We start from the raw sequence: 13,787 nt of genomic DNA on the forward strand, positions 1-13,787 counted from the left end.
TGACTGATAGGGGATCAAATACTTATTTCATTCATGAAAATGCAAATTAATGTATAACTTTTTTTGTAATGCATTTTTCTGGATTTTTTTTGTTATTGTTGTGTTTCTCACTGTTCACATAAACCTACCATTGACATTGTAAACTGATCATTTCTTTGTTAGTGGGCAAACTTACAAAATCAGCTGGGGTTCAAATAATTTTTTCCCTGACTGTAAATGTAAAATGTGTGTGTGAATGTACGTATGTATAGTGCTGGGTATCGAACTTTGATACTTTTATGGCATCGATCAAATTACTTCAGTTTCATCTAGTTTTAGAAAATGCTTTTCTACATTTTTATTTATTAATGTTAGTGCTAACAGAACCTGAGGTTTGTACTAAGTACATTTACTTTTTATTTTATAAATCTGCTTTGAGTGCACAAAAATGCCAAGGAATTGAGAAAGTCAAACTAATGATCTGTGCCAAAATGTGTATGTATGGATATTTTTTAAAATTTACTTTATCAAATTGGTATCGATAAAAAGTATGGTTTAGGAACTGGAACTGGAATCAAAGTCAAGGTATCGGTATCAGTACTGGTATCAAAGATTTTAGAATGATACCCGGCCCTGTATATGTAATAATATACACACTGTATTACAACAGTAATACAAATATATAAACTTAGATGCTGTATATAAATGAAATATAACAAATTCTACTTTTGCTGTGTTTATGTGTAGTTCCTCCTCTCTTGTCACCTGTCCAGGTGATCTGTTTACAGTCGTTTGCTCGGCGCTGGCTTGCCCAGCAGATAGTGGGCCAGCTGAGGAGGCAGCGGGACCGGCGGTTGGCCTGGCTGGACCTCCAGAAGAGGAGGATGACAGAGGAGAAGGAGGAGCAGCTGAGGGACCGCCACCAGCGCTGGCTAAACCCACAGAGGAGGGAGGACTTCAACCTGCTGTACCACGCCCTGGAGAGTAGGTTGAGAGAAGGGACGCTGAGGAAGACTCACTCTGTTTTATGAGCAAAATGCTAAAACTGTGTGTGTGTTTCAGAGTGGAGGTGTGAGGAGGAGCAGCAGATCAACTCAACCCTGCGAGGAGCTGAGCGGAAGGCCGCTCTCTGCTCGCTGCTGGAGCAGGAGATGCAGTTCATCGCCGCCATCGGACGCCATCGCATCATCGTCCAGAACAACAACTATGACAAAACCATCAGGAACTTCCTGGACAAGGTCAGAGGTCACTCCTCCTCCTCCGCCCTCTAAACCCAGACCACGACGGTTTTAATGTCCAGTTTGTCTCTTTCTCTAAATAGTAGCTGGAGTTAGGGCTGCCACTAAAAGTCACTTTGGCTGATAACAAAGATAAAGGCTCAGCCAAAGAGGAAAGGAGAGAGCTCATGTGAATACAAGGCTGTACAGTCAAAGTCAAGTTGACACAAGAACAGTTAACACACACTGATCAGAAATATCTTTTATTTCTGTTCCGGCATAAATCACAGGAGAGTAAAATACTTGACTCTATTCAGCCTATCAATCAATGAAATATCATGAATTAGTAGTGGACAGAGTTGTTGAAGTAGAAAAAAGCAGAAGAGTAGTTGTTACTACTACAACTGCAAATTGTAGCAGTAGTAGGGGGAGGAGAGCGGGTATTAGTAGTAGCAGTGTAGGGGTAGTAGTTTCAGTAGTAATGTAGCAGGAGTAGCAGTAGTTGTAGGAGTTGTAGGATTTGTAGGTACTACTCACGAGGAACAGAGGTAGTAGGAATAGTAATCATAGTTATTGTAGTCATAGTGGTAGTACAAATATAAGTCGCAGAAGTAGTTTAGTAGTAGTTGTTGTAGTATTAATAATCACACTATTATCATCAGTTGTAACAACGTGTCAATAGCCGGAGCAGCAGTAACAGCACAGGTGTTAAAGCAGCAGTAGTGGTCATAACAGTATCCTGGTGTGCACTTCAGTGTGCGGCTCCTCATCGGTGGCGAGCAGCAGACGGCCGTCTGATCGAGATGGACAGTCAGCACACAGTCAGAGCAAGACAGCTGCGAGATCTGTACAACAGCGTGAGCCAGTCGCCTGCCGACCAGGAGCAGAGAGTCTACGTCCTGATGACACTCAAACACACTGTCAAGGTAGCTCACGCTGCTCTGTGAACAGGACTGGAGGAAAATACGCACACTTGTAGTAGAACGTGAAGGAGACGAAAAGCTGGCGTAGTGCAGCCTACAGCTGACAAAGGAAAAGATCTGCTCAACTTTCTGTTGAAAGGAAACCATACATTGTACATGAAAACATATATTAACAATGCTTTAGGAAACACACAAAAATAGGAAATGTAACACCAGTAGTGTTGATAGAACCCTTCAAAATAAAGGCTTCTGCTTAGCTGTGAATGACATAGGTTTATAGGCTGTAGCTGTGCACCTTCGAACACAGAGGCTTCAAAAACTTCTATCTGCACTCAACATTGTGCAGTCTTAGCTCACTGAATTCATATTAGTATGGAGTAAAAAAAACAAGTTAATGTTATTCCTGAAATATTAATATTGTGACAACTGAAGGGAAGAACATTGATGTCACATGCTACAAACATTGTGGAGTCTGGTTTGACAAATCGCTGACAAACTTGTAAAGAAACTTAGACTGAAGGTAGGTTTATATCTCGTTTTTCATTAGAGGCCAGGAACAGGCTGTTTGCTACCACATCTTACCAGTTCTTGGTTATAGATGAATTCACCAGCACAGTATCTTCCCAGTGTTTGTCACAGTGCATGAAGATTTGTTACTAGCTTTAAACCATTAACCCATCACTATAATCTTAGATCTGAAGATTCATATCTGCTGTCTGTAGCGGTGTTTGGACAGAGAGGGTGGCCTTCATGTTTTCTGCTCCAGCCACTGGGGATGGTTTGCAAAGGGACTTCAAACTAACACATTTTGACTAGTGTAGTCTCACTAGCGTACGATTAGCAAAACATCGGAACTGTTTTTGTAGTTTATTGAAAATTTATAATATGGTTTTAATTTTGTATGTGCATTTCTCAGTGCTGTTTTTCAGAAGAGGTTGTAAAACTTACTGGGATTTTCCTCAGTAAAGTAAAGGTTATATAAAAATGAAATAAAATAGGATTTCCTAGAATGTATAATGCTCTTTATCTATGTTGCAAAATTCCAGTGCCTGTTTTATATGAGCATTACAGTTTCTGTTGGTAGCTTGATCGTCCGTGTCCTTACCGAACAGGAGCATGAGTGTCAACTGACCCGGGACATCGTGGACTTGATTGACAGAGAGACAGACTTGATGGCTCGCAGGGTTAAGGAAGCCAGTCTGGAGGGACTGAGGAAGAGAATCTCCACTCTGTTCCTGCAGTACGTCAAAACACCGGCATTTAACCCCGAGGTGGCCAAGCTGCTCCAGGTGCTGGTGGTGTCTATGTTTTGGTCACTATTGGGTATAAATGTGATATAAATGCAGTATCTACATGTAATCTAAAATCTGTCCCAGGTTCCCCAGAATCCCTCCCAGCTGAAGAACAACATGTTCTTCTGCCGCAACTGCCAGCACTACCTGTGCTCCGCCGACTTCAGCCCAGCCACCACAGACCGTCTGTGCGGTCGGTGCCGGGACTGCTCCCACGTCGACAACATAGCTAGATCCCGCATTGACTTCTCCTGCTACAAAAACATCCTGGGGAGGCTGAGAGCCGATGAGCAGCGGCTCAAAGAGGATGCCAAGATCCCCTTCCTGCTGCAGGTGACCTGCTGCTTTCACCTCAGTCTGTTTGAATAATCTCCCCCTTTTAACTGGCAGCTTCAGCAGACTACTTTTGTTTCCCACACTGCTTGCTGTGATGTTTATACAATGCAGATGCCCGACCCTGACATCTACAGGTGTGTCTTCTCAGGTGGAGGATGTGCGGTACCTGGTGGATGTGGTCTGGGGATCCCGCTCAGCCATCCACGCTGGCAGCAACCTCTACAACTTGGTGTTTGTCCGCTGGGAGTCTAAAAAGGACTGGAGCCCCTGGAACTGCATCCTGCTGTCCAAAGAGGAGACGTCAGCTCACCTGGAGGTGCATGACGTCCACAAGGTCTGTCCATGGAGACACTTACAATAGTATTCACATGAAATCTGTACCTGGATAGATGGATGTACTGTATCTGGGTTATAATGTTCATGTATGCAGTGTTGTGTAGGTGTGTCCTGTACTGTATATGCACTTATACCTGGTATTAACAAAGGTTCTCATGAGCTCCATTCTTCCTGCATTGTGATTGGATAGTATAGGAGTTGTGTCATCGAACTATCGCTAGATTACAAATAGCCACCCTAGAGATACAGAGATCTTGTTATAACTTTCAACAGGAACTCTTCCAAAAAGCCTGGAGCGTTTTAAGGAGCTCAGGAATCTTTACCTGCATTTTGCCTGGAGGAGCCGCACTAAATGTCTACATCCGAGGCAGGCGTTAAGAACTGACATGGAGGAATGATACACAAACCTCAGGCGCCTACAGCTCATGTTCAGTGACAGCAGTAGATTCTTATGTGGTTCCTGAGTTTGGTTAGTCTTTGGTGGAAACAGGCCTTTAGTCCCTGGTTCCCCAGGGAGATACAATGGTAGAGTTTCTGAAATGGTTCCCAGGCCCCTGAAACAGATCCTGATGGTGCACTGTACACATTTGCTGCGCAAACTGATACTAACTTCCTATATCAGTCACTCTGGAACTTTGTTTTGTGACTTTTCTAACAGTAAAAGCAGCTAGTGAAGTTTGTTTGACTGTAGCTGTTGCACAAACCGAGTCACCCTCCTGTGTGTGTGTATGTTCAGGTCTATGAGACCACGTTCATCTGCAGAATCAAACACAAGCACATGCTGGCTCGACGCCACTTCAGCCAAATCCCCATCATGGCCAAGTACCTGGACTCTCGGTCGGCCGCTGCCCTGGACAACCAGCTAGTCTGTAAGCCCGTGACCACGGCTAGAGAGAAGCACGTTGCTGACCCCACACTGGCCTCGGCACAATAACAACGACCCTGTGGTTTTATTTTCATCAGCCGCTGTTTCTGCCCTTGCTCATATTGTTACTTTCTACAATATTTTGTCTGAAATCTGCAATTAAAGTCACGATGGTTTCACTTTGGCTTTGACTCGTAAATTCATTTTCTTTGAGTGTTTTTATTTTGAAACTAGTATGTAATGAGCTTTACACAGTGTTCTTAGAGCTTTGTCCTCCAAATGAATTATTAAGCCTTTGGGATTGTTTCCAGAAGCATTGTACTCTAACCTAACACTGAAATGTGCAGGAACAAAGAAATATTTAAGAAAATTACATGACTGAGGCCCTCACATGAGTCTTATACAGTTTGTCCCCACCGATTATGTGGCTGAATCATAACAGTAGGTCGGGAGCCACTGGTTTGGAGGACTAATCTACCTACTGTAACTGTACATAAAGTACTTCACAGTAGCATTACAGTAAAATGCTACCCACACACTGATGTATCATTTAAAGAACCTTGGCAAAATTCACAATTAAAATATTTTCAGCTCGGACTAAATCTATCTCTGTCCCTTCTGGGATGTTGCAAATAATTTTCCTGCATTTTGTTAATCAGAGGCATTAGCCAGGGTTCAGAGGTCAAGAATAGGTTTAGCAACTGTTTAACGACCCTCTCAGGACTCCAAGACAAGCAGTTAAAGGATACCAGATATTCTAGGAATTAAGTTCATGTTCACTTTTTCTGTTTCTGTGAAGAAGAAGAGTCTTTTTTTAATCTCTCCAGTTTATCTGCCATCACGTGACGTCTAACGAGCAGCGAGACCCGTTAAAGGAGGCTGTGATAGCAGTGATGTATGCAGATGCTTTCACACCCAGAGAGAGGAGCAAGGTAGTGAGGTAAGATGTTCGCTCTCATTGTCAAGAGGTAATTCTCACGCTCTGTCTGTGGATATTTCCCCACCCACTGCCACTGTTTGCATGACAACAGCTGCATGTATGTTCAAATATAGATTTAGTCTGTTTGGATGAAAGTTTGGTAAATTATGACTATGCTTTCAATATAATAGACCCTGTGTTTTCTCATTGGCTGCTTGTTTTTCACAGTCAGTTTCTGAATACCTCAGATGGACACAAAAAAAGTTTAAATGTAAGACTGTGGCAACTGAGGTGCCAGAAAATTACCACAAAATCAGAGAAAATCTGTTTTTGTCTACATTTTTCAGTCAAAAATCTGTTGTGAAGTGAACTCAAAAGTAAAATTAAGAAACATCATTATAGGTTTTTGTTCATAGCTTTAACAAAAAACTTGTGAAATCCTCTAGGAAGGCATCTTCTACAGAGTTTCATCTTTGTGCACGTATTCCAAGTTAGGTCCAGGAGGTGATTAGCCTGGCACAAAGACTGGAAGCAAGGGGAGCTGCTAGCCTAGCTCCAAGTCTGAGTTCCAGCTTTCCCACTTCTTCTGAAACTGCCTGGAAACGGTCTCTGAAAAGGTCCACCTGACCCTACGTTTACAACTTGCCAATCATCAGCCGCTGAAAAGCCTCTCACCCTAATAACTGAGGGGTTAAATCAGAAACCAGCAGGAGAAAAGAAGAGAAGGAAGAAAACAAGAGAAAGAAAGACAAAAAAGAAAATGCTGAAAAAGTGGAGCAAAGGTTGGGGGAACTACCGCAGCCTTGCCCTGATCGTCCTCACGCCGGTGCTGCTGCTTCCTCTTCCTCTCGCCATCATGACAAAGGTGAGTCAACAACCAGACCAGTGCAAAAGGGCATCAGTAAACTTCACTGCCCTGAAGAACAATGAGATACGTAGTCATTTCTTAACGTTCACCGCAGTATCTCTGCACTGTATCTCTTAAATCAGAAGTGTGCGAGAAGCTGCATTTTTGTTCTTTTCTTTGTTAAAGATGCTTGAATTAGCACTTTTAAAATTAATAATAGATTAAATGGCAATGTAAGGTGAAAGGTGTCAGCTGAAGTGGCCAACAGAGAGCTCTCCTACTTCACTGTTCAGTTTTAATGTTTGCAAACAAACTGGGATAAATCCAGTGTACATTACATGACCAGTTTCAAACTAATTTTAACTGAATATTTAGAAAATCAGAAAACGATTACATCTGGAACCACTCATTTGCAGGTTTCCCATTCACTTTAATTTAGTCAGTTAACTAGTGCACATTAAAGGAACAGCAGCTACTGACATAAGCACTGATTTCACCAGTCCACTTTGTGGCTGCCCATTGGTTATGTCACACAAATAAATGTATGCACTATTGTTTTTCCCAAGTGCTTTTTTTAAAATCACAAATACAGAATTATCTTTTGTCACTATAGGAGGCAGAATGTGCATTTGTGTTGCTGCTGATGGCGATATACTGGGTGACGGAGGCAATTCCTATGTCCATAACCGCCATGCTTCCTGCCATTCTCTTCCCCATGTTTGGCTTCATGAAGTCCTCAAATGTGAGTCCTTCTGTTTATTCTTCTTCAACTTAAATCAGCTTTCATGATTGTGAAATTCTGGGCCGATACTGATACCGATGCTTAAAATAATAATGTGGCCGATAAAATCAAGATTCATTCCCCTAGTTGTGCATTTGGCATGACATGTTGATAAAATCTGGGAAAAAGAACCCTCTGAGATTTGTTTGGTTGAAATCTCCTGCAATGATAAAAAAAAAAAAAATCGGTGCACCCCCAGCTATATTGGTTCCTAAAAACAATTCGGTACAAAACTTGTTAAAATGTGTGATACTGTTACCCACTTCTGCCCTATCACACCTATTTTACCTCACAGGATCTTGACAGATCTGTAGTTAATGTGTACTTCTTTGAGAGAATTACAGCAATCAGCGTGAGTCAGGGTGGGAGCGGGACAATCTGTAGGTAAAAACATAGTTTACCTTAGCATGGTAGCCTCCAAACGTTAGCTCCTTTAACCCTGACATTAGCTTTAATAATGATAAAATAAACGGTAATGGCCACTTTTACATGACTGCTGAATATTTACCACAACAAAGCACACTGTAGTAGTCACTGTCATGCATTTATTGCTTATCATTTTGTTCACTGGTGTTTGGTATCAGTTACTGAACTTTTGCTCTCCCTTCTTTTCTCTCTACTTCTACATATTACTCTGTCTGTGTTTCTCTTCCAGGTGGCGAAGGAGTACTTTAAAGACTTCCATATCTTGCTAGTGGGCATCATCTGCCTTGCAACATCTATTGAGAAGTGGGGTCTCCACCGCCGAATTGCTCTAAGGCTTGTCACCGTGGTGGGAGTCAACCCTGGATGGTGAGCACCACTCTTGTCTGCCACAGGACTCAAGATTTTATTTAACAGAGTTGGCATAAAGGAATTTCTTTTCTTTGAATTAAGTTACTTGAAACAGCAATCACTTTCTCATTACATGTTACTGAAACAGTATTATATAGCCTTACTAAAAAGTAATGCATTATACTACTTGTTACTTGGTATTTCCATTGTTCACCTCAGCTCCTTCAGGCACCTCTAAACAACTCCAAAACCTCGCCACCCACACGCCACATCTTGTGTTTAAAATAGAAATGCTGAGTCACAGACTCTTTAGTCTGAAGCGGGATTGAACTGGCCTTTGTTCAGAAAGCAGCTGACTGTGAGGTTTGTTTTTATCCTTATTTCTTCAGATCAAATCCACTGGAAGCAGCCCAGTACAACCACAGACTGACCTGTGACCCTCCACTGGTTCAGCTGGGGTTAAGGGCCTTGCTCAAGTTCACCACAGTGGTGTTAATTAGAGTGGGGCAAGCGCTGCTGTGTCACCTGTCCCACCCAGGTTTAACTGGTCTGGGGATCGAACTGGCAAGGAGCTTGCTTTTCTAGCCTCCACCATCACAAGACACCACTGATGAATGACATCCTCTGTGTTTTCATGTCATCAGAGGATGGGAATATACAGGGACTTCTGTCCTCGTTCATACAGCCAACAAAGAGTCATGTCTATACTGTGGTTTTTGCCGTGACCTCTTGCTGTTCGCTGAGTCTGTGGTAGTGAAGAAATAACAATGGCAGACAGTGAGCGCAGAACTGGTGCTGAGCCGAAGGAGGGTCTATGTTAGTGCCGTCATTACAGGAAGGAAATCTTACTGATATGTTGAAGCACATTTTTCTACACAGATAGAAAAAAGAAAAAAGAAAAAAGGAGGGGTCTACACACACCGGAGCTCCTTGTAAATAAAACAATCAAAAAGTGAATTTTGCATTATAGGTTCCCTTTAAGATTGTAGCAATAGAAAACATGACGGTGCAGTTTAACAAGGAGGGCAGACCCTCCACAACCAGCTCAGCCTCTGACTGCACCCAGCTCCCTCCCATGTGTAAATCCCTACTCAACGTGTCAAGCGGCAATAGAAAAGCAGTGTCTTACCCCAGATGTCCACTGGGTGGAGCTGCGTTGTTTTCTTCAACAGATAAATCTCCATAGTTGGAAGTTGGTTTGTAATTTCTTACACACATGGTGACACATGCTTTGTGGCTATATAATTACTATAGTACCCCACCACACCATCTTGCATCTGTATTTCCTGAACGCTGTACACACTGGCGTTAAATTGTTTAAATTCAAAGGCTCTCCAGTGTGGTCTTCCATCCACACTAGGCTGCTATAGGTGGTTTCAGAAAATAGATATTACAGCATCTAGACGTAAATGGAGATTGGGTTTTGTTAATGTTTCTGTCCTGGCCTTGGTGTCACCATTTTCCAGGTTGATTTTGGGATTCATGTCTGGCTGTGCCTTCCTCTCCATGTGGGTCCAAAACACCTCAGCTGTTGCCATGGTGATGCCCATCGTGGAGGCTGTGCTCCAACAGATCCTGAAGGCTAAGGAGGGATGTGGTGGTGAAGACAACCCCACCCTGCAGCTGGACGGTACCTGGACACACAGATTACTGTGGTTCCCATATATGTGTGCATACATGCTCATAATCCCACAGATATGTCCATGGTGATGGTTCGTACTACAACTATTAGTGTTTTCTACTTAGGGCTGGGTTTTCCACCCTCAGTACTTTTATGGCATCAACCAATATGTGTCCGTATCACTGCCAAGTGTTGAAAACTGACATTGAGTCATCATTTTGTTTTATTATCAGACAATTATAGATTAAAGTTATAATTGAAGTTTCCCACCAGTTTCTGTTAACCATCATAGAACTAAGCCTTAGATTAGCAATGCAGTGATGCCATAAGAACAGAGGGAAGTTAACCAGAGTCTGTGGTTTTTGCAGAAACTGAAGACCACATTGAAAATAAGAAAGAAATTGTGAGGTATGTGTCATGTTCACCATTGTAGACTGAAAGACTGCTGTCAAGTACATACAGTACACATTAATGCTCATTAATACTACATGTCTCTGCTTCCCAGTGAGAAGAAGTCTCCAGATGGTCCTGAAGGACCCTTCACTTGTGTCCAGATCCAGCCAGTGGCAGAGCTAGCTGCTCCTCAGGTACAGAGGCCAGCGCACAATACAGTCATACTGTTTGTTATTGTAATATTACCAGTAATTACTGTTAATACTACAGATACAACACCTGTTGTGATTACTACTACTGGTGTGTCTGCTGCTGCTACTGCTTTTACTGGCTTTATTGCTACTACTGCTGTTGCTACTACTATTGATGCTAATAATACTAGTACTGCTACTGCTACCTTTACTATTGATGCTAATAATACATCTTATTATTAGCAGCCCAGCTTTGATGCTGAAGCTGCTGCTAACTAATCCTTATACTACAGCACTACCACTACTACTTGTGTGACCTAAACAGGCTGAGGCCAGTCCACCTGGGGCTCCCAGCAGGGGTAAACAGGACCTAATGATGTGCAAAGCCATGTGCCTCGGCATCGCCTACGCCTCCAGCATGGGAGGCATCACTACGCTGCCAGGAACCTCACCCAACCTCATCTTCTCCGAGTACCTCCACCAGTGAGTGGTTCACTAGACAGTAGTATGTCTGAAGGAGACAGACAGAGGAAGGGAAACAGAAAATCCTGTGAAGCCATTTGAAGCAATGAATGAAATTAACTACAAAAAACTTCATCTGTTAAAGGGTTGGTGTTTCTAAATGCAAACCAGCAGTGTGACATCCCCCCATGTTTGTTGAATTCAGGGTTGCACACTAGTAAATCGATTAAGAAAGAAAAGCTAAAGTATTCAAAGCCTCTGTGTTTATTTGAATCCACCTCAAACACTGTTTTTACGGTCAGGATTTACCCAGACTGCGACAGCATTAACTTTGGGAACTGGCTCCTGTTGTGCCTGCCCATCAGTGTTATCATGCTGCTGCTAACATGGATATGGCTGTACTGGTACTTCATTGGCTCAGAGTGAGTATCAACACACCATCTGCTCCACCAATCCCATTAATCTGTGTGCGTCATGACGTCTGCTTCCCGCCTTCTGTCTTTACATCAGTGCTTTTTATGTCACTTACTGTATTTTTTTAAACTTTATCTTGTGGGGGTTCTTCCTCTTTTTCACACACAGATTCATTATTGTGAATATTGTCACAATCCCACTTTTATCACATTTGTGTTTTATCATTGTGGAGATGTAGTGCAGTCAGAGGCTACAATGAGGAGCTGTTCAGTTTCATCATTTATCTTTCTCTACATGTTGAAAAGAATTCCTAAATAGAGCTGACATACAGTAATACACATTATTCCAGCACACAAACGTAAACCTCATACACTCACCAGTCACTTTATTAGGTACACCTGTGCATCTGTATACATTTCAATGCAACACTTCCACCTTAACATCTGTGTGTATGAAGCTCGAAGTGTTTCAGTTTTTGGTAAGATTGTCAAATGTGTAAATTCAATTATATGTTTATTATTGAGGTCATAGTTAAAGGTGGTGTTGTACTGGACTATTCAGAGATGTCTGTGTTTTTGTCCTCCACAGCTACATACATGAGGGGGGTCAGAATATTAGTTGCTATTTTGATAGGTTTTTTAAAAAATTTTGTCCACCCCATTTATATTTATATCAGGGTGGCCAAAATAAGAGAAACAGCTCTCTGTGTAGTGCAGTGCAAAAGCACCACAAGCTACAGCTAAACACCTAAATCAGTACCTGGAGGAAGCAGTTTGATTTGTGTACCTAATAAACTGGTGACTGAGCGTAGCATCATCCAGGACTCTTTCCTACACAGTGGATGTGCTGTTATGAACAGGGTATTTACTTAAGCTATAGTATGCCTACAGACTAGTGGAGTTAGCTAAAGATATGCTAACCCATTTAAGTGACACTGTGTTAATTAATACTGTGTGTTGCATAATGATGTTTGCAGCTTAATGATGTTACAGCAGACAAACACTTGGTTTAATCAGTTTGTCACACTGTTACTGTTGTGTTTTTAAAAAAAGATACATCGTCCAAACCCCTGCATACAGATAATTTCTCTTACTACAGCTAAAAATTTAGCATAAAGTTGTTATTTACAGTATTGTACAAAGAAGATAAGACTAACCTCTTAGTAAAACTGAATTTTAATAATCAGTCGGGGCCTTAAGCTGACATTCAAAGACACTGAATATGGATTTGATTAATGTCCACTAACTCTGTGAAACCTGCTTTCATTTCAACACAACCTGCGGCTGAGACATGAGCGTAAGGCTAATGTTAGCATTAGCAGTGTATTGATGTCAGACAGGTTAATGACACGCTCAGTCACACATGCTCAGCCATGTCTTCATCAGCCGCTCGGCGTCGTGTGCTCTCACTGTGCTTTTAACCAATCACAGTCAATCATTTCATTCACTGTTGCCTATCAGTAATGTAGTGTGTGTGCACTGAACACACACTCACACAATTTTTTCACACACACACAGCTTCAGGTTCCTGTGTCGACGTGGAGGAAAGCACTCTGAGAAAGAGAAAGCAGCAAGGAAAGTGATAGAAGACGAGTACAATTCACTGGGACCCATGAGGTGATCAGTCATCCACTCATTCATTCATTTATATGGTCATTCACCAGTACAGCGGTTTATTCATTCATGTTCCTGTCACAGTCTCATTAGCCTCACTCATTTATTAATTCAGCCTGTCACTCGTACTTTACATTTATTCATACATTCATTAGTTCTGTTATATATTAAAATTTCCTTCATTCATTCGTTTACTCGTTCATTTATTTATTCCATTAAATATTCATTAATTTATTCTGTTGTGTTTGTATTAGTTCAGTGTGTCATAGAGTTATCCAGTTATTAGTGCGGTTCATTATACATTCATTCATTTATTCAGTCATATCTTCATCTTTTCATTAATTCTGTCTGGCAGTCATGTTCATTCATTCATCATTCAACCTGGCATATGCTCATTTAGTCAATTAGAGTTATGTCTTCATTTGCTCATTTAATTTGTCATATGGTCATTAAGTTATTCACAGAGTTATGTGTTCATTTATTCATTCATTCAGTTTGTCATGTAGTGATTCACTCATTTATTCAGTTATAACTTCACACACCTATTTTTGTTCATTCTGTCACTCATTTACTTAGAAATTTGTTCCTGTATTCATTCATTTATTAATTCATCCTTTCATTAATGCATTTTTGTGCAGTAATTTTCATGTATTCATCTATAATCAAGTCATCTCCTCACATTGATTGTCTATTTGTTCATCCATGCACACATCAGTTACTCATCCACCCATTCATTCTCATTCATTCACTTATCCATCCATTTGTCCCTCATGTATTCATCCATTTTCTCTCTGCAGTTCTCAGGAGATTGTCACTGGGACCAT

At 41.5% G+C, this 13,787-nt stretch overlaps 2 protein-coding genes across 2 annotated transcripts in view; both read left to right on the top strand.

The window, feature by feature from the left end:
- The window catches only part of iqub (IQ motif and ubiquitin domain containing), a 13,482-nt gene extending 8,356 nt beyond the window's left edge, over positions 1–5,126 (top strand). The window contains exons 8-14 of the mRNA XM_020593376.1: positions 727–963; positions 1,042–1,217; positions 1,952–2,122; positions 3,232–3,408; positions 3,496–3,744; positions 3,896–4,081; positions 4,820–5,126. Of these exons, the coding sequence (XP_020449032.1) occupies positions 727–963; positions 1,042–1,217; positions 1,952–2,122; positions 3,232–3,408; positions 3,496–3,744; positions 3,896–4,081; positions 4,820–5,017 (1,394 nt within the window). The 3' untranslated portion in view covers positions 5,018–5,126. The remainder of the gene's footprint in view (positions 1–726; positions 964–1,041; positions 1,218–1,951; positions 2,123–3,231; positions 3,409–3,495; positions 3,745–3,895; positions 4,082–4,819) is intronic.
- Positions 5,127–6,627: 1,501 nt separating this feature from the next.
- The window catches only part of slc13a1 (solute carrier family 13 member 1), an 11,483-nt gene continuing 4,323 nt past the window's right edge, over positions 6,628–13,787 (top strand). Inside the window, 10 exon segments of the mRNA XM_020593377.1 lie at positions 6,628–6,732; positions 7,328–7,456; positions 8,151–8,287; positions 9,736–9,899; positions 10,259–10,298; positions 10,396–10,477; positions 10,800–10,957; positions 11,239–11,358; positions 12,868–12,966; positions 13,761–13,787. The exon segment at positions 13,761–13,787 is cut by the window's right edge and continues 5 nt beyond it. Coding sequence (XP_020449033.1) covers positions 6,628–6,732; positions 7,328–7,456; positions 8,151–8,287; positions 9,736–9,899; positions 10,259–10,298; positions 10,396–10,477; positions 10,800–10,957; positions 11,239–11,358; positions 12,868–12,966; positions 13,761–13,787 — 1,061 coding nt within the window.

The sequence above is a fragment of the Monopterus albus genome, unplaced genomic scaffold (genome assembly GCF_001952655.1).
Source record: "Monopterus albus unplaced genomic scaffold, M_albus_1.0 scaffold19.1, whole genome shotgun sequence".
NCBI classification, from domain to species: Eukaryota; Metazoa; Chordata; class Actinopteri; order Synbranchiformes; family Synbranchidae; genus Monopterus; species Monopterus albus.